The sequence below is a fragment of the Carcharhinus amblyrhynchos genome, chromosome 8 (assembly GCF_965287045.1).
Source record: "Carcharhinus amblyrhynchos chromosome 8, sCarAmb.v2.hapA, whole genome shotgun sequence".
In the NCBI taxonomy this organism is placed as follows: domain Eukaryota; kingdom Metazoa; phylum Chordata; class Chondrichthyes; order Carcharhiniformes; family Carcharhinidae; genus Carcharhinus; species Carcharhinus amblyrhynchos.
In genome coordinates this window covers 43,563,583-43,585,897 of record NC_137331.1, presented here as the reverse complement: position 1 = coordinate 43,585,897, position 22,315 = coordinate 43,563,583, and the positions used below count along the sequence as shown (strand labels likewise).

General features: G+C 41.8%; 1 protein-coding gene across 1 annotated transcript in view; it reads right to left on the bottom strand.

The window, feature by feature from the left end:
* The window catches only part of LOC145346561 (eukaryotic translation initiation factor 3 subunit E), a 132,993-nt gene that overhangs the window by 49,012 nt on the left and 61,666 nt on the right, over window positions 1-22,315 (bottom strand). Inside the window, exon 9 of the mRNA XM_080193976.1 lies at window positions 12,838-12,939. Coding sequence (XP_080050102.1) covers window positions 12,838-12,939 — 102 coding nt within the window. The remainder of the gene's footprint in view (window positions 1-12,837; window positions 12,940-22,315) is intronic.

The window sequence follows — 22,315 nt, the reverse complement described above, 5'->3', positions numbered from 1 at the left end:
CCTCAGGATGCCCCAAAACACTGTACAACCAATTTACACACAGCAAATTTAACTTTGCCCCTTATATTTGTAGTGGAGAAATGCTGAATAGAACAACACCCCACATCTCATAAATCATTACAGACCTAGAAGCAAAAATTCTACCCACTGAACTATACCAGTTCAGAGCCCATGAAGGTTTCAGGTTCAGACCTGGCTGAACACAGCCAAGTGTAGCAGCAGGAGTGCTACAACTGGCATCAGCATGCCTGTATTTGGACATGGGGGAGTGGGTGATATTAGTCAGTTATGGTTTCAGTGTTAGTTGCTGGATGCGATTCGGTATGGGCAAGACAGATTGGCTGCAATGTTTCTTGCTGCTACATTACCTGTATAATTACAGGTGAAGGATGACCAATTGTGTAAGTTACTAATCCACACACGACACAAACTACAAAACAGGAAAGAAAATACTGCAGATAGCGGAAAATTTAAATAAAAGCAGGAAGCACTGGAAATACTCAGGAGATGAGGTAGCATCAATGGAGAGGAGGCTAGAATCAACATTTCAGGTTTTTGACCTTGTCTCAGAGTTAATGGATGTTACATAGAATGTTTAAGCTTATTGGCCTAAAACATTAATCCTATGCCTGTCAGAGGTGTTCAAGACTAGAGGATATAGGTTTCCAGTAAGGAATAAATGGACTTTGAGGGCAAAATTTTCACCCAGAGGGTGGTGGAAATATAGGATGTGCTGCTCAAGAGGGTGGTGGAGGCAGGTACTCTCAACATTTAAGCAGCGTCTGGATGAGCACTTCTCATCATGGCATAGTTGGCTATGGACCAAGTGCTGTTAACTGGGATTAGTATAGATTGGTATTTGATGTTTGGCAAAGACATAATGGGCTGAAGGGTTTGTTTCTGTGTTGTATGACTCCATGACCTGCTGGACATGAGCGTGTCACTGCACTCATATCCCAGCATTTTGAGTAGCGATGGGATTGATGAGTGATGCAAAATTTGTGGGAAAGTGACTGCAGGGGTTGGAGACACTGATGCAGTGAATGGTAAGACTGGAGTGAAGGTTGCAAGGAGAAATCAGATTTTGAGTCACCAGTATATGTTATGCAAGAGAAATATTTTGAAAGCCGAGTCGCTTTTCTGCACTTGAGAACACAAGAGATCTTGAACATCCAACAGTAAATCTGAGCAATATGCCAATTATAGATGCTGCAAATTGAATTATTAAAGTGCTGCAGTGGTTTCCAGTATTTTCTGATTTTAATTACGAAACTATATCCCAGCAAGCAATCAAAAGAGTCAAGGAAGTAGAACAAACAGATGGAGGGGCAAGTAAGATAAAATCAGTAACAACCTCATGATCAACAAAAAAGTAAGACCAAAGATGGGACATGTTTTACATGGACACCTGAGACCACTGAAGAATGAAACAGCTGGCATGAGCATTCCCAGGTTATAATGAGCAATGTTGTCTTATTAACACTGGCAGCCATTTCAAACAATTCAGAGAGATTGATTAAACTGGTACATCAGTTGTTTACTGATCACAAAATCTAAAATGGTGTCTATGAATCCAATCATGACCATAACACATTAAACAGACACATGGCAGCTGAAACAGGCTAAAATATCAAATCAAGAGGTACACAGGAGTTGGACAGAGTTCAAGGGGTCACTGTAGCACAAGAACGGTAAATGTCATTTTCCAATAAAAATGAAACCAGACAATGAACACAAGGTGTTAAAACTGAAATCCTGTTTTGTTTGTGTTCCTAAAATCACTTGGATGAGGATGCCATTTGACAAGAGATTAAATGACTGCCTTTGTATCTCATTGCTGGCTGTCATGCTGTATGTACCATTCCCTCCAAAATAATTCCTTATGGTAGAAAAACAAGTGCACTATTACTACCCCATCACATATTACAGCAGCATGCCAAAACAGCCAGCCTGTACATATTAAATGGAGAAAAATATTTGTGAGTTTTATGAGCCTGTGATATAATGTAATATCATGTCATACAATACAATTATGGCATAAAATGCTAAACTTTAACATTTACTAGAACTGTTCCACTAGGATGCAGCCTTTAATACAAACCAGCTGTATGCTGTGCTCAAGTACCCAATTTACTGCTGCAGCACTTAAATAATTCATCTATAATTGGCATATTGCTTGAATTTACTGTTTGGATGATCAGGGCCACTGTGTTCTCAAGTGGAGAAAAGCGATTCTCAGCTTACAGTCTATTTCTCTTGCAAAACACATGCTGGTGACTCAATACCTCAGATATCCCCTTCGTCAACTCCCTGCTGTCACCATACATAACACCAGGTTAAAGTCCAACAGGTTTATTTGGTAGCACAAGCCACAAGCTTTCAGAGCGCTGCCCCTTCATCAGGTGAGTGGAAGTTCTGTTCACAAACAGGACATATAAAGACACAGACTTAATTTACAAAATAATGGTTGGAATGCGAGTCTTTACAGGTAATCAAGTCTTAAAGGTGATTGCAACTGATAAAAGGGGCAGCGCTCTAAAAGCTTGTGGCTCATGCTATCAAATAAACCTGTTGGACTTTAACCCGGTGTTGTGAGACTTCTTTCTGTGCTTACCCCAGTCCAACACCGGCATCTCCACATCATCGTCACCATTCATTTTCCCACAAACCCTGCAGTAGTCATATTAGTATTTTTCAAGTAGTGATGGCATTAATCTCAAAGAGTACTGTGGCATGAATGCATCCTTCTCACGCACAATTTAGATCAAACCTCGGGAGTGGAAAAAGTACTAATCTGCCAAGTTGGATACTAAGGTACCTTTGTGGCTGGAACGAACCACGGATTTATACCCCAGCAGCAAGAATCCCCATGATCCTCATGTCAAGCTTGGAACAGGCTTTGCACTTCAGCAAGTTGTGCAGCCATAAGGACTGCCCAGTCAGGTTTAATAGGAGTTATTCACTGGGGTGGATTCATTATGACAATGTGATACAGAGTGGATGCTAAGAAAATTAGCAAACATAAGATTTGCATTATTCACAAATGAAACAGAGGACTCCAACTTTCTACCCATTTTAGACCATTTGGGATTATATGTCATTATCTAAAATTAATTTTGAAAAAGCAGCATATCTTTAGCAGACACACTGCTATCTAACTTGGGCTTATTGGGAAAAAAAACTAACTTTCAAAGCATCACTGAGAACAGATTACATGCCAGCATTGCAAACTGTGTGAGGGCTGTGGGGGTGCATACAGGTGAGTGTGAGATTTGAGAAAAGCAAATGATAATGGGGATAAGAACATAAGAAATAGGAGCAGGAGCAGGCCATCTAGCCCTTGGAGCCTGCCCCACCATTCAATAAGATCATGGCTGATCTGAAGTGAATCAGTTCCACTTTCCTGCTTTCTCCCCACAACCCTTAATTCCCTTGTCTGTCAAAAACCTATCTACCCGTGACTTAAATATATTTAGCGAGGTAGCCTCCACCACTTCAACGGGCAGAGAGTTCCAGAAATTCACCACCCTTTGAGTGAAGAAGTTCCTCCTCAACTCCAATCTAAACTGCACCCCCCCCACCTTATCTTGAGGCTGTGCCCTCGAGTCCTGCTATCCTTCCCAAGCTGGAAGAATCTCTCTACCTCTACCCTATCCATCCCTTTCATTATCTTATACGTCTCTATAAGATCCCCCCTCATCCATCTAAACGCCGAGTACAGACCCAGTCTATTTAGTCTCTCTTCATAGTCCAACCCCCTCATCGCCGGTATCAGCCTAGTGAACCTCCTCTGCACTCCCTCCAAGGCCAAAATATCCTTGCGCAAGAGCGGCGACCAAAACTGCACACAGTACTCCAGTTGCGGCGTCACCAGAACCCTGTACAGTTGAAGGAAGACCTACCTGCTTTTATATTCTATCCCCCTCGCTATAAAGGCCAGCATCCCCTTCGCCTTCTTGATCACCTGCTGCACCTGCAGACTGGGTTTTTGCCACTCATGCACAAGGACCCCCAGGTCCCTCTACACCGTAGCATGCTGCAGCTTTTCGCCCTTTAAATAGTAATCCCTCCTACTATTATTTCTACCAAAGTGGATAACCTCACACTTGCTAACATTATACTCCATCTGCCAGGTCCTCACCCACTCGCTCAGCCTATCCAGATCCCTCTGCAGACTTTCCACACCCTCCGTGCAATTTGCTTTTCCACTCATCTTCGTGTCATCAGCAAATTTCGTCACCCTACACTCAGCCCCTTCCTCCAGATCATCTATATAAATGGTAAAAAGCTGAGGCCCCAGCACCGATCCCTGCGGCACTCCACTAGTCACCAACCACCAATCAGAATAGTATCCACTGATACCAACTCTCTGCCTCCTATACGATATAGGAGAAACATTCTTGATCAGTGCAATTATGGTAGTTGAAGCACATTTGATTCTGATCAAGTTGTGCTATCAATTTTGCCAATTCCCTGCAAGTGAAATGAAGCCAGCATAATTTCAGGCAGAGAATTAAGAAGGTAGTGGATAGGCAGCAGTGGTAGAAACACAGCTTTTTGGTTCAAGCATGCAACAGGTCACTTTGGTATCGCAACTTAAGACATCAGATTCACTCCCCCTCCACCACCCTCATGCCTCCTCCAAAACTAATAATTTTTGCTGCTCCACACCCACCCATTATATGACTTAGTACCAGCACGTCCAGGCAATTGGCAGCTAAATTTCACAATTTCTGGTTTGACGTTCTTTGCAACTGCACAGTTCTGAAGATTTGGAAAGCCCTCTTCTTAATGTTACAGAGACACTCTGCAGGACAGGCTGAACTGTGCTGGCAAAAGCGTCCACACTTGAAGCATCAATTCATCAACTCTTTCCAGAGGCTAACCTGCCCTGGCGGATTCTCTGTTTCACATATCCAGCATCTATCATTATTTTCTTTACGCCATTAGGAATTATTTGCCAACAGCCTAAATCAGAACATCTGTATCTGTGCGTAACCGCAAAGTGAGTGACGTGCTAAGTAACGGGAACGTGGCCAGTCTTCACAATCTGCACAGAAGCAAACAGCAAGACAGAACGCAACCAAACTTCACAGATTGGTGAATAATGGAATTGCAGTGGAGTGTCCAAAAAATAATCTTGGTCTTTTTACTGGAGGATAATGTAAAGAGAATGGGAGAAATATGCATTTTTTTCAATTCCCTGTTTTCTTTCAGTAACTTTGCAATGAACACTGCACACTTATCTAAACCATTCTGACCATTAAATTAGATTATGTTGTCATGACATCTTGACAGCAGTGTCATCATAATTGGATCCAAAAAATTGGAGAAAATCCAGAGGGCAAATAAAAAACCAACCTTGTTGTGACACTCGTATCTCATGAATGAATAATATAAATTCCAAATTTATTACATGGGATTCCAGGATTTTCACCAGTTTTTAGGATCCATTTTCTGCAATTGCATTCACTTAAAATTCAGATGATAAGAGTCACATGGAATTATAAGACTTCCCAAGATCACTCCAGGACAATCTGGTTACATTGCATGGTTCCATTCACTGGTCATGAGAAGGGCAAACCAGCTGCCTTGGATACAGCACACTAGGTTTTGATGACTCCAATTAGGTTTGATGGTTTATAAATGGACCTAGTTGTCATCAGTACCATAAAGTAAAATAGATGAATTATTTGCTACATTAGGTAACACTGGCATAAAAGTACTTCATGCTAACTAAATCTCAACGCATTTGATCCAATCCAAGATGTTTTTGACTGGCATTCCCTTTTAGAAGTGGTGGCTATTTCCCAACCCTTCAAGTTTGGCGTAATCCAATTTCTATTTAATAATCCCACAGCAAACTCAAAACAGGTAGAGACAAAAAAATTGCTGGAAAATCTCTGTCTGACAGCATCTGTGGAGAGAGAATAGAGTTTGTTTTGAGTCTGGGTAACTCAAAAACCTTTGCTTTTATCAAAATTGGGTTAGTTTATTTGTGAACAGTGAGAGGAATATAGCAGTGCTGCCCTCCCCTTGCATTCATACAGTAACAGGATAGAGAAAGATTTACAGTGCAGACAACACAAAGAAACAAAGTGTTTCACCTGGGTTTCAAAATGAAGTCTAACGAGATATTCCTTCATGGAGGTCAGCATGCTGAAAAACAGATTCTGCGTAATTCATTTTCTGATGATGTTGATTTCACCCAATTAAATGGGCATGCAAAGAACAATCAGTTTTGCAGGCAATGATACAGAAGTTCCACGGGAAACAGTGTAGGTGAGGTCGGGGCCCCTTTCTTGTATGATTACTTATAGGAAGGTAAACTACAGACTGAGAATTTATAGAAAAGCAAGGCAATATTACTGGTTACACTAGTTAGAAGTCCATGTCACATGACTCCCACCTCTCCACACTGTATCTGACAATGGATGTGTATTCCTTGCTTGGACCCCAAAGTTGGTTAAATGTCTCAATCATTTGTGGGACCCTCTGTCCCAGCAAATGATTAGACTCCAGATGGCTAACCACGTAATGTGGGCAGATGGGCTGTGTATAACTCTCTTTGAATTTGGTCTCGGTAGCCCAAAGGAGGGGGGCAAGGGGGAGGGGTCATTAGTGTCTCTTCAGTGATAACAAGGTGCAAGTTCCTTTGTTAGATAGACATTTTTGTTCGAGGTTCACAGAGACTTTGGATTCAGCCATTTTGAAGGGCCTGCACCCAGTTTTAATTTTTTTAAAGAAATTTTCAGTCTGCGATGAGAATATTTATTATAAAAATATACTTGAGGTTTTAGTCTCTTCACATTTTTCTCTTGTTCAAACAAAATAAACCTTGACGCTCCACATACGACAAATTAAGCAACTAGAACTCTCCACTTAGATAACAACCTTGATGAAGCAAACGTCTCAGTCTGCATCCCATACTTACAGTGGGCTTTGCCGACATTAGTGGTGGTGGGGGAGGGGAGTGGGTTCTTCAATCCTGAATGCAGCATCTAGCTCATGAAAATTCTCATCGGACCTGCACATTCTGCTGATTCATATTAAACTGGAGTGATCTTAAGAGAGTAGTTTTGGACACCATATCTTTCCAATCCTCCCCCCACAACCTCATATAAACAAAAGGTGGGAAAAACTATTTTGCTGATTCTTGTACTAGATTGTGGGAAAGTCTGTCAGTGTTGGAAATGGAATACATTTTCCAGTTGGATGCACTCTGCCATAAAGCATCCTTAGGTCAGAATCAGTAAAACTTTGTACTTTGGAAGTACAATATGTTTTAGCTCCAAATCGCAGAACCATCTTCTCAATCAATGAAGCAGGGTGACTTGGTTCATTCCTGCCCCAACATTCTTACAATCAAACTGGCAAAGAGTAAGGCACAGGCTGCTTTCATCTTACTGCCCAATGCCCACCACACACTGCCTTTACAATCCTGCTTCATGACATGTTAGATCCCCAAGACAATGAATGAATTGATGAAGCTGCCCTCTGCCTTCAGCTGGGCAGGATTTAAACTCAACACAGAGATCAAGTAGCACACTAACTTCCTGCCCTGAAAAGAGCCTCAAATGTGCAAGGATAGGAACAGAGTCCGGTTTGATAATGATACAACTTGGGAGATTTACAAATTACAGTTCAAGAGTGCTACACAATGCAATTCACTTTATCCAAAAAAAAAACTAATAGTAAAATAGTAGCTAGTACTAGCACACAGTAAAGGCTCCAATGATCAGTACAATCCAATTTCAGCCCAGTACCACACTCAGGTAGCTTTGCTACCTGATCAAAAACTTGGTATATTTGGAATCAAGATGGCTTGTGGTGCTTCCTCCCAGTCACCAACCCATTCTTCCTCTCAGTTATATTGCATCTCGTGTTCAAACAATGCTGTCTACTGGAGTGAACTGAGGGGGAGATCTGGGTTTGTAGGCTCAAATCAAAACAATTCCTATTTTGCCAAGTTACCACTGCATTTAGCAGTGGCCCGAGGAGATGATTGAAAGCAGCTTCTTTGCATCTGAACAACTGGGTTTGATTGTAACAGGCTGGCATTGGTCACAACATCTGAAGGAGCAATCGTAGAAAGACTGAATCTGTTTAAATGCTTTGTCAATTATTTTGTGTTTTGTGCAGATGTGAACTTCGCTAATAAGGCCAACATCTATTGCCCATCAACAACAGAAGACAACAGTGACCTTAAATGATCAAATTCATTGCCAGGAAGATGTTTCCACAGCACTGCTTGGAGCAGTGTTTCAGAATTTTAGTCCAGGGTCAATTAAGGAATAGTGAATTATTTCCAATTCAGGATAGCATGTGACTTGGGGAACTTGCAGGTGTTGGTCTTTCCATGCATCTGCTGTGCTTATTCCTCTGGGCATCTCGGTGCTGGTGGTAGAGGTTGCAGGTTTGGCAATGGCTGTCAAAGGAGCCTTGGAGAGTTGTTGCAGTACTGTTGTTGGAACATACTGATGCTACTGTGCGCCAGTGGTGTTGGAGGCAGAGAGTTGCCATGTCCTGAATGAAAATTGTTGGATGTCATGCCTAATAGCTGGAATTACATAAGAAATAGGAGCAGGAGTAGGTCATCTAGCCCCTCGAGCCTGCCCTGCCATTCAATAAGATCATGGCTGATCTGATCATGGTTCAGTTCCACTTATCTGAGCGCTCCCCATAACCCTTAATTCCTTTATTGGTTAAAAACTACCTGTGACCTGAACATTTAACGAGGTAGCCTCTACTGCTTCAATGGGCAGGGAATTTCAAAGCTTCACTACCCTCTGGGAGAAGAAGTTCCTCCTCAACTCTATTCTAAATTGACTCCCCCATATTCTGAGGCTGTGCCCCCTAGTTCTTGTTTCCATTCTAAGTGGAAATAACTTCGCTGCTGCTATCTTGTCTAGCCTCTTCATTATCTTATATATCTCTATAAGATCTCCCCTCAACCTTCTATACTCCAATGAGTACAGGCCCAGTCTACTCAATCCCTCCTCATAAGTTAACCCCCTCATCTCCAGAATCAACCTGGTGAACCCTCTCTGTACCCCCTCCAAAGCTAATATATCCTTTCTTAAATAAGGGGGCCAAAATTGTACACAGTATTCTAGGTGCAGCCTCACCAGTACCTTGCCCAATTGCAGCAAAACCTCCCTGTTTTTTTATTCCATCCCTCTCGCGATAAAGGCCATTTGCCTTCTTGATTACCTGCTGCACCTGCAAACTGAGTTTTTGCAATTCATGCACAAGGACCCCCAGGTCCCTCTGCACAGTAGCATGTTGTAATTTTTCACCTTTTAAATAATAGTCTATTTTACTGTTATTCCTTCCTAAGTAGTAACCTCACGCTTACCAACATTATACTCCATCTGCACTTAGCTTATCCAAATCTCTCTGCAGACTTTCTGCATTCCCACTCATCTTTGTGTCATCCGTAAACTTTTGTTACCCTACACTCAGTCTCCTCCTCCAGATCATCTATGTATATGGTAAACAGTTGAGGTCCCAGCACCGATCCCTGCGGCACACCACTCGTCACTGATTGCCAACCGGAAAAGCACCCATTTATTCCGACTCTCTGCTTTCTGTTAGAAAGCCAATCCTCAATCCATGCTAACACTTTACCCCGAACTCCGTGTACCTTTATCTTCCGCAGCAACCTTTTGTGAGCACCTTATCGAATGCCTTCTGGAAATCTAAATACACCACGTCCACCGGTTCCCCTCTGTCAACCGCACTCGTTATATCTTCATAAAATTAGAGTAAATTCGTCAAATGTGACTTTCCCTTCATTTATCCATGCTGCGTCTGCTTGATTGAACCATTCTTTTCTAGGTGTCCTGCTATTTCTTCCTTTAAGATAGATTCCAGCATTTTCCCAACTAAAGATGTTAAGCTGACCGGCCTGTAGTTACCTGTATTTACAAGCTGTACTGACTATATTGGATTATATTGGCAGGTGATGCAGCCCCAGCATGAGTTCTATTCCTTGGACCTTCTTCAAGATATCTTAAATATTTGGAGTGCCAGTGAATGGAGCCCATGAAATCGCTTTTCTCAATTGGTGCTAGCTCTGCGCTTTGGGAAAACTAAATGTTCTTAATCCATGAACTTAGTACTCAAATCATTAAAAGCAGAAACGCCTGGGGCTTTACTTACTGTAAAAAGTCTGACAACACCAGGTTTTAGTCCAACCGATTTATTTGATAGTAAACTCACTAGCTTTCGAGGGGATTCCCTCTTCAGGTGAATGGGGAGATCTGGCCTCAGACAAAGCATATAAAGCACAGACAGTTTACAGATTACAGGGAGTCAGTAATCTGTAAACTGCCTGTGCTTTATATGTGCTGTCTGAGGCCAGAACTCTCCATTCACCTGAAGAAGAGGGAATCCCCTCGAAAGCTAGTGAGTTTACTATCAAATAAATCGGTTGGACTAAAACCTGGTGTTGTCAGACTTTTTACTGTGTTTACCCCAGTCCAACGCCGGCATATCCACATCATGGCTTTATTTACTGACAGCCAAATCTTTTTTTGCTATCTTTCTTATTTTATTCACCATCACAGCTCTGGTGACTACCTCGTTGAGCTAAAGGAACAGCCTGCCATTTGCTAAATTTTAATGACTTTCACTAACCAAGATACTCTTTAACCAAATGGTCCCTCCCTTGTGGATTTTAGCTTTACTGACTCCAGATGAGTGACTGCGGTTGAGAAGGGCAGCCCGCACCACCTTCTCAAGGCCATTCAGGGATGGACAATAACCAACAATGCGGCCAGAAATGCCCAATGCCAAATTTGTTTTTTTAAAATATTGCCTTGATGAATTTGATCACGTTTTATGGTATTCAAATTATAAATTTCAAAATTCCGCAAGCTAAATATACATTTCAGCTCGCTCGTCCAAATACGAATGCCCCTAACAAGCATGCGGTGGGGATGGGTAAATGATAAATGTGCGCACAGTAGATGACAAAATGGGCCTCAGTTTAATTTCTCATCCAAAAGCCTGCACTTTGAAGTGTCTCACACTCTCAATTTTGCAAATGGGAATGTCAACTTGGAGGTAAGCCCCACTGCAGCTATTACTGGACCCAGTGGTCTGTTGGCAGGTACAATGAACAGTACAGCACAGGAATAGGCCTTTCAGTTCACCAAGCCTGTGCACACATGACAACTTTTCAAAGACCCTTTGACTCTACGTGCACTATATTCCTCTTTTCCCTGCCTATTCATGTATCTGTCAAATTGCCTCTTAAACATTGCTATTATATCTGTTTCTATCACCTCCTCTGGCAGCACATTTCAGTCACTTACCACCCTCTGTGTAAACAACCTGCCTCTCTCACCTCCTTTAAACTTTCCCCCTTTTACCTTAATGGCATATCCCCTAATAATTGACATTTCTACCCTGGGAAAAGACTCTTACTATCCATTCTATCTATGCCCCTCATCATCTTGTAAACCTCTTTCAGGTTGCCCCTCAGCCTCGACATTCAAGCAAAAACAAACCAAAGTTTGTCCAATCTCTCCTCATAGCTAATACCTTCTTAACCAGGCAACAACCTGGTAAACCTTTTCTGTACTCTCTCCAAATGTCCACATCCTTCTGGTAGTGTGTTGATCTAACTGCAACATGACTTGTCAATCTTTATATTCTATGCTTTGACTGATGAAGGAAAACATGCCGTATGCCTTCTTGGCCAACTTATCCCACTTGTGTTGCCACTTTCAGAGAACTGTGGACTTGTATGCCTAGGTCTCTCTGTATGTTAATGCTTTGAAGGGTTCTGCCTTATCTCTAGGCCAAACTAGGCATTCCAACTGCAACAGCGGCACAGTGGTTAGCGCTACTGCCTCACAGCACCAGGAACCCGGGTTCAATTCCTGGCTTGGGTCACTGTGTGGAGTTTGCACATTCTCCGTGTCTGCGTGAGCTTCCTCCGGGTGCTGCAGTTTCCTCCCACAGTTCAAATATGTGCAGGTTAGGTGGATTGGCCGTTGTAAATTGCCCCTTAGTGTCAGGGGGGCTATTTAAGGTAAATGGGGTTATGGGGACGGGACCTGGGTGGGGCTGTGGTCAGTGCAGACTTGATGGGCAGAATGGTCTCCTTCTGCACTGTTGGATTCTATGTTTCTATAAACTTCCAACTATAGAATTCTCATAATCAAATAGTGTGTGAAACTGACTTTGATTTAAGGAAGTGATGATAATGGATCAATCAACTAAGATGATAATAACTTGAAGGAATTTAGTCAAAGAACAAAGATGCTGCCCGTCTGAACTAAAACCCCCTACCCTTCTAGTGACCATATCCTTCCATTTCCATTCTATTCATGTATCTGCTTCCACCACCTCCCCCAGCAGCGAGTTCCAGGCGTCCACCACCCTCTATGTAAAAAAACTTGCCCACAAACTCAGGTAGCTCAGGCACTTTGTCCTTTTCAAAGACACCAGTCACTCAAATCTAATTTATGTTTCATAAATCTAAGTCATCTCTCCCGAGCCCTGCTGGGTGAAGTGCAGCGAGGTTGTCAGGAAGTCATTCTGCACAGGGGATAGGGCACGGCCCATTCTACCCTACTTGAATCATATCCTCTGACTGTTAAGTCCAAGAACTGGCACCCCAGTTGGAGAAAAGAGAGCTAAAAGGTGGGTTAATGCAGTTCCTGAACCTAAAACCCCATCAATTACATATCGTTTTGTGCCGTCATTGAAAGATACCATTTTTAAATGGGGTACATTATAGCCAACACTGAAATTCTCACAGCAGTGTGCAGAAATGTGCAACATGAAAGGTTAATAGTGCAACAAATGAAACAAACAACTCACTGATTCGCATTCTCGCAACTTCTTCTGAGCACCATCAAAATCAAAGTTCACGTATAGGCATTCCACAAATTCTGTAATGGGATCCTTGTAAGTGTAGGATTCCTGCAAAAAAAAATTGAGAAATGAATTCACTTGAGAAGGCACATGAAAAGTAAGTGGTTAACCAAGAAATTACTCAGATTTACCAGTTGTAATCCTATATGTTTTAAAGCAGATTTTAGAATAAACTCTCCAAACTAAAGGAGTGTTGAAATGGTACTTGGCGTGACATGCATTGCACGGTACAGAATTCATTTGACTACAATTGATTCCTTTTCAGACCCATGAAAGAAAAGAAAAATCAATTGATTTAATTGATTTCACATGAAACCCATTCTGAGATTAATTAACTGACTGTTCATACAGTAAAAGCTCACACACAAGTTAATTGTTAGCTGTTAAAATATTAACAACACTTCAAATTCTAAACAGTTTATAAAGTTCAGCACAGTTACTTTTAATTATAGAATGGCAAAAGGGATTTTTTTTCTCCCCCTAACTCTTCAACCAAAAGGGCAGGAAGCCCAAAGCATGGCATTTGTTTCTTTTTAAGATCGTTCATGAGACCATTTTAAATTTCACTTCAAAGTGCCATAGATGACATCAAATGAAGAAAATCTAAAAAAAGATGTGGCAGGCAGTTGCAGGTGAATTCTAATTCTCCAAAACTAACCATTTGTAGACTCCAGCACCCGTATAGGTTTGCACGCGTGGGCTTTTCAGCCTGCAGGAGGGTGACCTTTAAGCAAAATGGATTTTACTCATGTTCCTGTTTTCAAAGTCATTACTATTCTGCTGAATTACTGTTATTGATGAAGATTTTTAATTTGTTTATATAAAGAAGTTTGTTCTTTTAAACAATGCATTCAACCACCTTATTTGTGGTCCCAAGTCACCACAATAAGTCACCAAGCAAACCAGCCTCCCATCCATTGACTCTGTCTACACTTCCCGCTGCCTCACCAAAGCAGCCAGCATAATTAAGGACCCCATGCACCCCGAACATTCTTTCTTCCACCTTCTTACATCGGGAAAAAGATACAAAAGTCTGAGGTCACGTACCAACCAACTCAAGAACAGTTTATTCCCTGCTGCTGTCAGACTTTTGAATGGATTTACCTTGCATTATGTTGATCTATCTCTACAACCAAGCTATGACTATAACACTTCATTCTGCACTCTCCTTCTCTATGAACAGTCTATTTTGTCGATTTAGCACGCAAGAAACAACTTTTCTCTGTATATTAATACATGTGACAATAATAAATAAAATCAAAACCCCATTACGTAAAACCAATAATTATGTATTTGCAGCATTATCCCTAAATTTCCAGCACAGCCATGGCAATTTGGTGGAGTCACACTGTTACTGATTTTCAAGACTGTGTATGTGATGGACAATGCCCTCCATGCAGTTATCAGAAACAGTAGAGTTTCTAACAATGAGATTAACTTCCTCCTCCATTAGTTGAGTCACTAGGTACACCTATTGCAAAGTTTCCCCGATACAGGAAGCTGTGTAAATGCACAAGGAAATATTGAAGACACCAGATAGGAAGTTGTCGCAAGTACACCCCTGCCCCCATCTTTTTTGGAGAAGTTTTCCAGATATAGTCAAAAAAGAATAAAAAGACAAATCTATTAAGCCGGTCGAAACATTAAGACAAATGATTGCTTTCATACAAATATACCAATCATCATTACGCATTTTCAACAAGCTTCGAAAATAACTACTGCATTCTGCTCCATTTACTTTTCCCATTGAGGTCTTCTCCAATTGTCCCACTTTATCCTCATTGTTTCCTGCCTGCTGCCAAAGGTCCCAACTCATGCTAGATTATGAAGCACTGACCAAAAGGTCACTCCTTATGTAGGGTGATGGTCAGCGGCCAATTGAATTGAGTCAGGGAAGAGAGAAATGGACTGCTCAAGTAGTTACAACTAGCAGCAATTGTGTCAGACACACCAAAGGAACACACTTAACAGCCACCAAAGGATAAGGTTTCCATCAATACTCATTGCCGAGAGTGAGATCATAGCTCCTAACTGCTATGAGCACAACACTCCTTTTTAAGTGCACTGTAAAGGAATAAAAAGTATCAGAAAGCAGTTCCAATATATTTTATAGCAAGGATGTTATACTCCAAGGAAACCAGCTATATCAACAAACACCAAACTTAAAAACTTTTTTAAAACTTCCATTAAATCTTGAAAATGTTTTTATAATGTGTGAATTTTACTTTTGACATGGGATAAAAACAAAAAACATCAGATAGCAACGTTGAATTAAGCTGGCAAAATAATAGTGTTGTTACACATTTCAATTTTGGCAGCAACATAATTACTGAACACAATTCCATGAGTGTTTTTTCATAAAGTAAAGCCAAAATCTATACTTTGTTGTTGCTAAGCTAAAGTATCTGAGCTACGGTAAGTAAATCTATTTTTGGCCAGATGACACGGTAGCACAGTGATTAGCATTGCTGCCTCATAGTACCAGGGACTCGAGTTCAACTCCAGATTGGGTCATTATTTGTGTGGAGTATACACTCTCCCCGTGTCTGTATTGGTTTCCTCTAGGTGCTCCGGTTTCCTCCCACAATCCAATAGGCACGCTGGGTAGGTACATTGGCTATGCTAAATTCTCCCTCAGTGTACCTGAACAGGCACCGGCGTGTGGTAACTAGGGGATTTTCACAGTAACTTCATTGCAGTGTTAATGCAAGCCTATTTGTGACATAATAGATAAATTTCATGTTTAACACACCTGTTTAAGAAACTTCAAAGCGAGTCAAGAAACTGGTATGGTTTCTTTCTGCCCAGGTGAACAATTCTCACCCCTTGTAGGGACACAAACACAAGTTAAGAGATATTACGCTCAAGTGGACAGACGCAAGGCTTTTGGAACTCAGGAGAACGCACAATGGTACAGACAAACCAGACAGCACAGGAGGGTGAGGGGGGATTGGTTTAGTACTTCTAGATTTTTGATAATCAACACCAACATACCCTAACACTCCACAGCCATGGTAATAACTTAGAACTTCAATTGAAGACACAGCTCAAGGAGAATGGGTGGATCAATGATACCCTGGAAAAGTGTGAAGCTGCTTGTCCAACAAACAGTGTACATGTGGATCATCATCATCTGTGTTTTCTCTCAACAGGTGCTGAGACTGAGCTGTTGCCTGTTGCAAAATTTACTCCTGCTTTCATTTCAGATTGGCGCTTTCCCCTTTCATCTCAAAACCAAATCAAGTTGCCGACAAAATACTGTATCTGGAATAACAAAGTTTTTATCTTGCATACGATACGTTGGAGTCAACTGTGCTCAGAAATTAGAAAAGGCGAATCCAAGAACAACCAGCCTTGGAACATGTAATTTAACCACACTTTATCTGGCAACAAGAATCAGTGACAAGTTCTCAATGTCTGAAACGGTGATGTCCAAAAGACAAACCCCAGTCTCAGACTTGAAATAGTTCAACTTCAAAGAGAACAGATCTATGAGAAACAGCACCGCGGCAAAATGCCCTCTCAAACAGTTTGCTTCTTACATCAGGTCTATTAGATTTCAAGGATAAATAGCAGGCCAGTAGAACCACATTTTTTTTTCACATCTTTTTACTGAAAACAGAATTTTTTTACAAATAACACAACAAACCCTCAAGGATTGGTTAACACAGCATAATCATTTTTTATCATGACAGCTGGTAGAAGTTAAATTCCATTAATGGATTTAGAGTCAAAGAGTTTTAATGGGTGGCATGGTGGCACAGTGGTTAGCACTGCTACCTCACAACACCAGAGAGATGGATTCGATTCCCAGCTTGGGTCACTGTCTGTGTGGAGTCTGCACTTTCTCCCTGTGTCTGCATGGGTTTCCTCCAGGTGCTCCAGTTTACTCCCACAGTCCAAAGATGTGCAGGTTGATTGACCATGCTAAATTGCCCCTTAGTGTCTCAAGGTTTATCGGTTGGGGGATTAGGGGTAAACACATGGGGTTATGTGGTAAGCCTGGGTATGGATTGATGCAGACGTGATGGGGCGAATGGCCTCCTTCTGCACTGTAGGGATTCTATGATTCTGTATACATACAGAAAAAACAGTAAATATCGTTACAATTGATTTGGAATATCTATTATCAATTTATTGTAATGGCACCTCCCTTTGTACAGATAAAGAAAGAACATTACACAGAGTGAGAGGTATCAGAATAATAGCACATGGCACTATGGGTCACACTCTCACCCACAGTATAACAAGGATTGAGCTACACAGCACAAGGGAACTTCTACCAAACTGCACAGTATATGGAAGCCCAGGTGGGGTCTAATACAACAAAGCCAAACTAGCACCCCAAAACCTCTGAACAATGAAAGGATACCACAGACAGAGGGGACATCAGGATACAATCCCAAACCCGCTTCATGGCATTACAGTTTGCACTTTCATACACAGGATGACAGGAAGGGTGCAGACAAAATAGAGGTCAGGCATCTAAAATTTCCCACGCGTGTGATCTAAACCCATAACATAATCTCCAAACTTCTCAGTACGAATTTTTTAAATAGATGCTATCCTTGTCTACACAGCCAAAGAAAGTAAGGGGTATTGAGACAGATAAAAGAGTTAATAAGCCAAAGATTCTTTCAACATGCTTGGGCTCACAACAAGACCTCAATCACCTCCAGCCACACTGGAAGTGTCACTCAAGCCCCACCATCAGCCGGAAAACTTAACCCATTTCCCCACCAAGGAGACCACATCAACCAGGTGCACCATAAAAAGCATCCTTTCCAGATGTATCACAGCTCGGTATAGCTCCTACTCTGTCCCAAGACCACAAAAGATTACAAAGGGTCATGAACATAGCCCAGTCCATCACACAAACCAGCCTCCTTTCCACTGACTCCATCTAAATTTCCCACTGCCTTTGAAAAGCAGCCAGCATAATCAAAGACCCCACGCATCCTGGACATTCTCTCTTCCACCTTCTTCCATCAGGAAAAAGATACAAAAGTCAGAGATCATGTACCAGCCAACTCAAGAACAGCTTCTTCCCTGCTGCCAACAGACTTGTGAACCATATATTAAGTTGATCTTTCTCTACACCCTATCTGCTGCACCTTCTCCTTTACTTCTCCCCTATGTACTCTATGAACAGTATGTTTTGTCTATATAGCATGCAAGAAACAATACTTTTCACTGTATCCCAATACAGGTAACTACATTAAATCAAGTCAAATCAGTGCACATATATCAAACGCCCTTGTCTGGATAAAAGACAACATCGCAAAATCAGGATTATAATCACAATGGGAGTAGTTTAGGATTAATGATGAACTGCAGAATAACAGTCATCCTCGGAGCTTGAACAGGCCAAAGCCTTGGCAGGATTGTTGAGTCACATCAAGGATCCATCTGTAGTTTCACCAAAGCCTCTGCACCTCTGCTGCATTGTCACCCAGAGGCTCCAGCAGAAAGGGACCTGGGACCTAGACCCAGGAAGATGGTGAGGTCCCATCAGGTTAAGCCATCCAACCCCCCTCAACAAACACTGAGGTCAAGACAATGCAAGATCAGCGATTGGGGCCTATAACTGACTCCAGATCACAAAAACTGGACATAGTCTGCCTCTTCGAACTCAAAACTCCCAGCCTTCAAACCAAGATGACTAAAACCCGGCAGCCAGTTCCCAAACTCAGCCGGGAATTTATCCTCAGCTCCCCTCGGGAGATCAGGCACACGGGCATTCCTTCTCCAGCCCCATGTCCCTGAATTAACCAGAATGTCCGGCACACGGGGCAGGATTTCCAAGGATCGAAGGCGGATCTCCACCCAAGGAATCTGCCTTCTTGATTGACAGGATTCTTTTCGCCACTTCATCCATTTTCTTTCCAATATCTTGCAGTTCATCAACGTGACTACCAATGATTTGTGGCAGGGAGCCAAGACCATCACCCACAACTTTATTTTCCATGGCAGCCATCATCTCTCAATATAGCCAGAGTGTGAACTTGTTCACTAGCGAAACCACCGCTATGAACAAGGCCACACTCCAGCTGTCCCCAATCACCTCCATCAAACAAGTATTTTCTTGATTTTATTTGACTCCTCATCACCCAAACCTAACCAGAATCTTCCAGGAATACAGTATTGAGTATACACTCCAGGATTGGATAATTATGGGTTGCGTATCAGGATAAATAAAGGGATTAAATGATTAGTGCCAGACATCGAGAAATGCAGCCATTCCCATGCTTACATCACATGAACCCTGGAACCACTTTCTACAATCGGCTGATTTTGTTGAAGGTTGCTGCCAAACGTAAGACTCGAAGATGGAACCAGTTCAGAGTTAGGTTCCAATTGAAGACACAGTCTGAAATTCAAATGCATTTAAAAGCATAAAATCGCTTCAAGTGCAGAAGGCAGCCATTTGCCTCCGAGTCTGCACTAACTCTTCAAAAGAGCATTTTCCCAAAGCCCCACACTCTCTCCCCCCGTCCCCCTTATTTCCATAATCCTGATATTTAGCATGACTGATCCATCTAACCTACACATCTTTGGACTGGGGGAGGAAACTGGAGAACCCGGAATAAAACAATACAGACATGGGAAAAATGTGCAAACTCCACAGTCACCCAAGGCCGGAATCAAACCTGTTCTCTGGCGCTGAGGCAGAGAATGTGGAACTCGCTCCCACAGGGAGTGGGGAAAATGTGGGACTCACTCGCCATGGGGAGTGGAGAGGCTGTGGGACTCACTCCCCATGGGGAATGGGGAGAATGTGGAGCTCACTCCCACAGAGAGTGGGGAGAATGTGGGACTCGGTCCCAAGAGGAGTGGGGAGTGGGGAGAATGTGGGCTAACCACTGCTCAGTTTGCACTATTTCGTGGCTGATGGCAAATGGATTGAGAAAACTCGTGTAAATGATGGATTCACTCATCCAACTCACCAAATACACTTATCAGAATTGGCAATTAGTTGAATGGAATTTGTGTAAGTGTTTCCACCCTGTTAAGACAATGCTTTACAACTGCTAGATCTTGAATCTCAAACTTCCACATCAAACAGAAAGGTAAAATTCGGTTCTGCTCAAGGGCATGTTTCTCTGAAGAGATTTTCATTTTGACTATAACTCAATTTTTGTTGGGCTTCTCGCTACACCCACTCTATCCTCAACTTTCTCCAGCAGGCTTCTCACTTGACTTTGGTTCTGTGGATACCAACAATTCTCTTTCAAGTGGGCAAGCTTTAAGCATGTCCTTGGGAAGCAAGGGCACCCTTGCTTCTTAAGCACTGAAAGCATCCTATCTGTGCCCTATGCTCACTCACTTGCACATTTCAACAAGCGTCACTGGATGTCAGCTATAAGATCCTTGGCTCAATTTTCTCTCTTACCTAGCCAGCAGAATGTGGCTTTCTGGACTTCAGATAACAGAATAAGCTGGAATCAAACAGAAGATTCCACTTGCAGAGTTCAGTACTATATCATCAGTGTGTACATCTGCAATGACACTGGATGAGCTTGGTCTCCTGTCCATTCATTAAAAACAGAAGGGGCAAGCATAATCAATATAACTCTGCAGAGTTTGTCGCTGGATTTGCAAGTGCAATAGCAATTTGAAAACTATATTCCAGTTGGTTAACACAATAATCAAGTAAGACTATCACAATTCTTGGATTGATTACAAACTAAGTGGTTGCAGGTGGTAATAAACATCACATGGCAGAGATCCAACTGTTGGTTTGCTTACACAGCTCTCAGTTTGGGCTCAGGTGGGACAGGCAATAGGTTGCAATACTGAAAACAGTCACTATATAAGTAGCATTTCAGCACATAAGTGGCATTTATTAAAGGGCAGGTTTAAAGGTTTAGGATTAATTAAGTTGGTATTAATGTCTTGCATCAATTTATATGAAAAGAGGGCAAAAAATGGTTGCAGACATAGTCTGGCATGTATATCTTCTGAACTTCTCTGCCAACCCAGTTATCTTGGTCAAATATTTTAAACATGGGATTTCAGCCAAATTTTAAGCTGGAAAATATTGGAGAATGATCTAACAAACGGCTGATGAATACTGCATCAGATGAAGGTGAAGGACAGAAGTGTGATGTTACAGGGGATCAGCACAATAACACAAGTGATGTAATGAGGACACATTATTTCTTGTAATATTACCCAAATAATTTAATACTCCAGTTGCTGCAGAACAGATTGACTAACGCAAACAGTATTGTTTTCTAACCCTTTCGCCATTTCTGATACACTATCTGCACATAATATAAAGCTTGGATAGACACGTAATGAAGCAATGTCACCAAGACTCAAAGGCACAGATCAGAAAATTAGAAAATTAATTGAAAGTGCTTATGTTCTGAAGGTAGTATTACTAACACAATCAGCAAACAGGTCCCTCAATCCTGCCACATTCACTACTGTAAAGTGATAAATATCCAGAATATCTTAAATCTAAAAAGTAACCAAACTGTTCCTTGGCTTTAATCTTCAAATGAAACTGCACAAAACATGATTCAACAAATCAATCTTCTCACATTCATTTTGTTCTTCAAACAGGGTCTCTGCTAAGTGACACTTACATAGGTACCTGAAACCAGTCAAGTACAACAGGTTCCTAGCAATCTCTATTCCATCGAATGCCTTAGTATAACAAAACTTTCTGAAATGAAAATGAAATTAAAATACTTTAGATAACAGAATGCCTAATGCTTAACTTTAAGTTTTAAAATCATACCAAACTTCCTCAATCTTTTCCATAATTGAAGAAACCAAGGCTACCAACTGCACCATGATATTCAGCATTGGGTGTGGACTGTTGAGTTCTCATTTCTCTCTCTCTCTCACTCTATCTCTTTTTTTTGCTCACTCACGTCTCTGCTTCACAAGTAACTCCTTTCACTAACTACTGCATGTAGCAAGTCAAGGAATGCTTGTACATGAACATAGAACATTACAGCGCAGTACAGGCCCTTCGGCCCTCGATGTTGTGCTGACCAGTGGAACCAATCTAATGACCCTCTAACCTAAACTATTCCAATGTTATCCATATGCCTATCCACTGACCATTTGAATGCCCTTAAAGTTGGCGAGTCCACGACTGCTGCAGGCAGGGCATTCCACACCCTTACTACCCCCTGAGTCAAGAACCTACCTCTGACATCCGTCCTATAATTATCACCCGTCCATTTAAAGCTATGTCCCCTCGTGTTAGCCATCTCCATCTGAGGAAAAAGGCTCTCACTGTCCACCCTATCTAATCCTCTGATCATCTTGCATGCCTCAATTAGGTCACCTCTTAACCTTCTTCTCTGTAACGAAAACAACCTGAAGTCCCTCAGCCTTTCCTCATAAGACCTACCTACCATACCAGGCAACATCCTGGTAAACCTCCTCTGCACTCTTTCCAGAG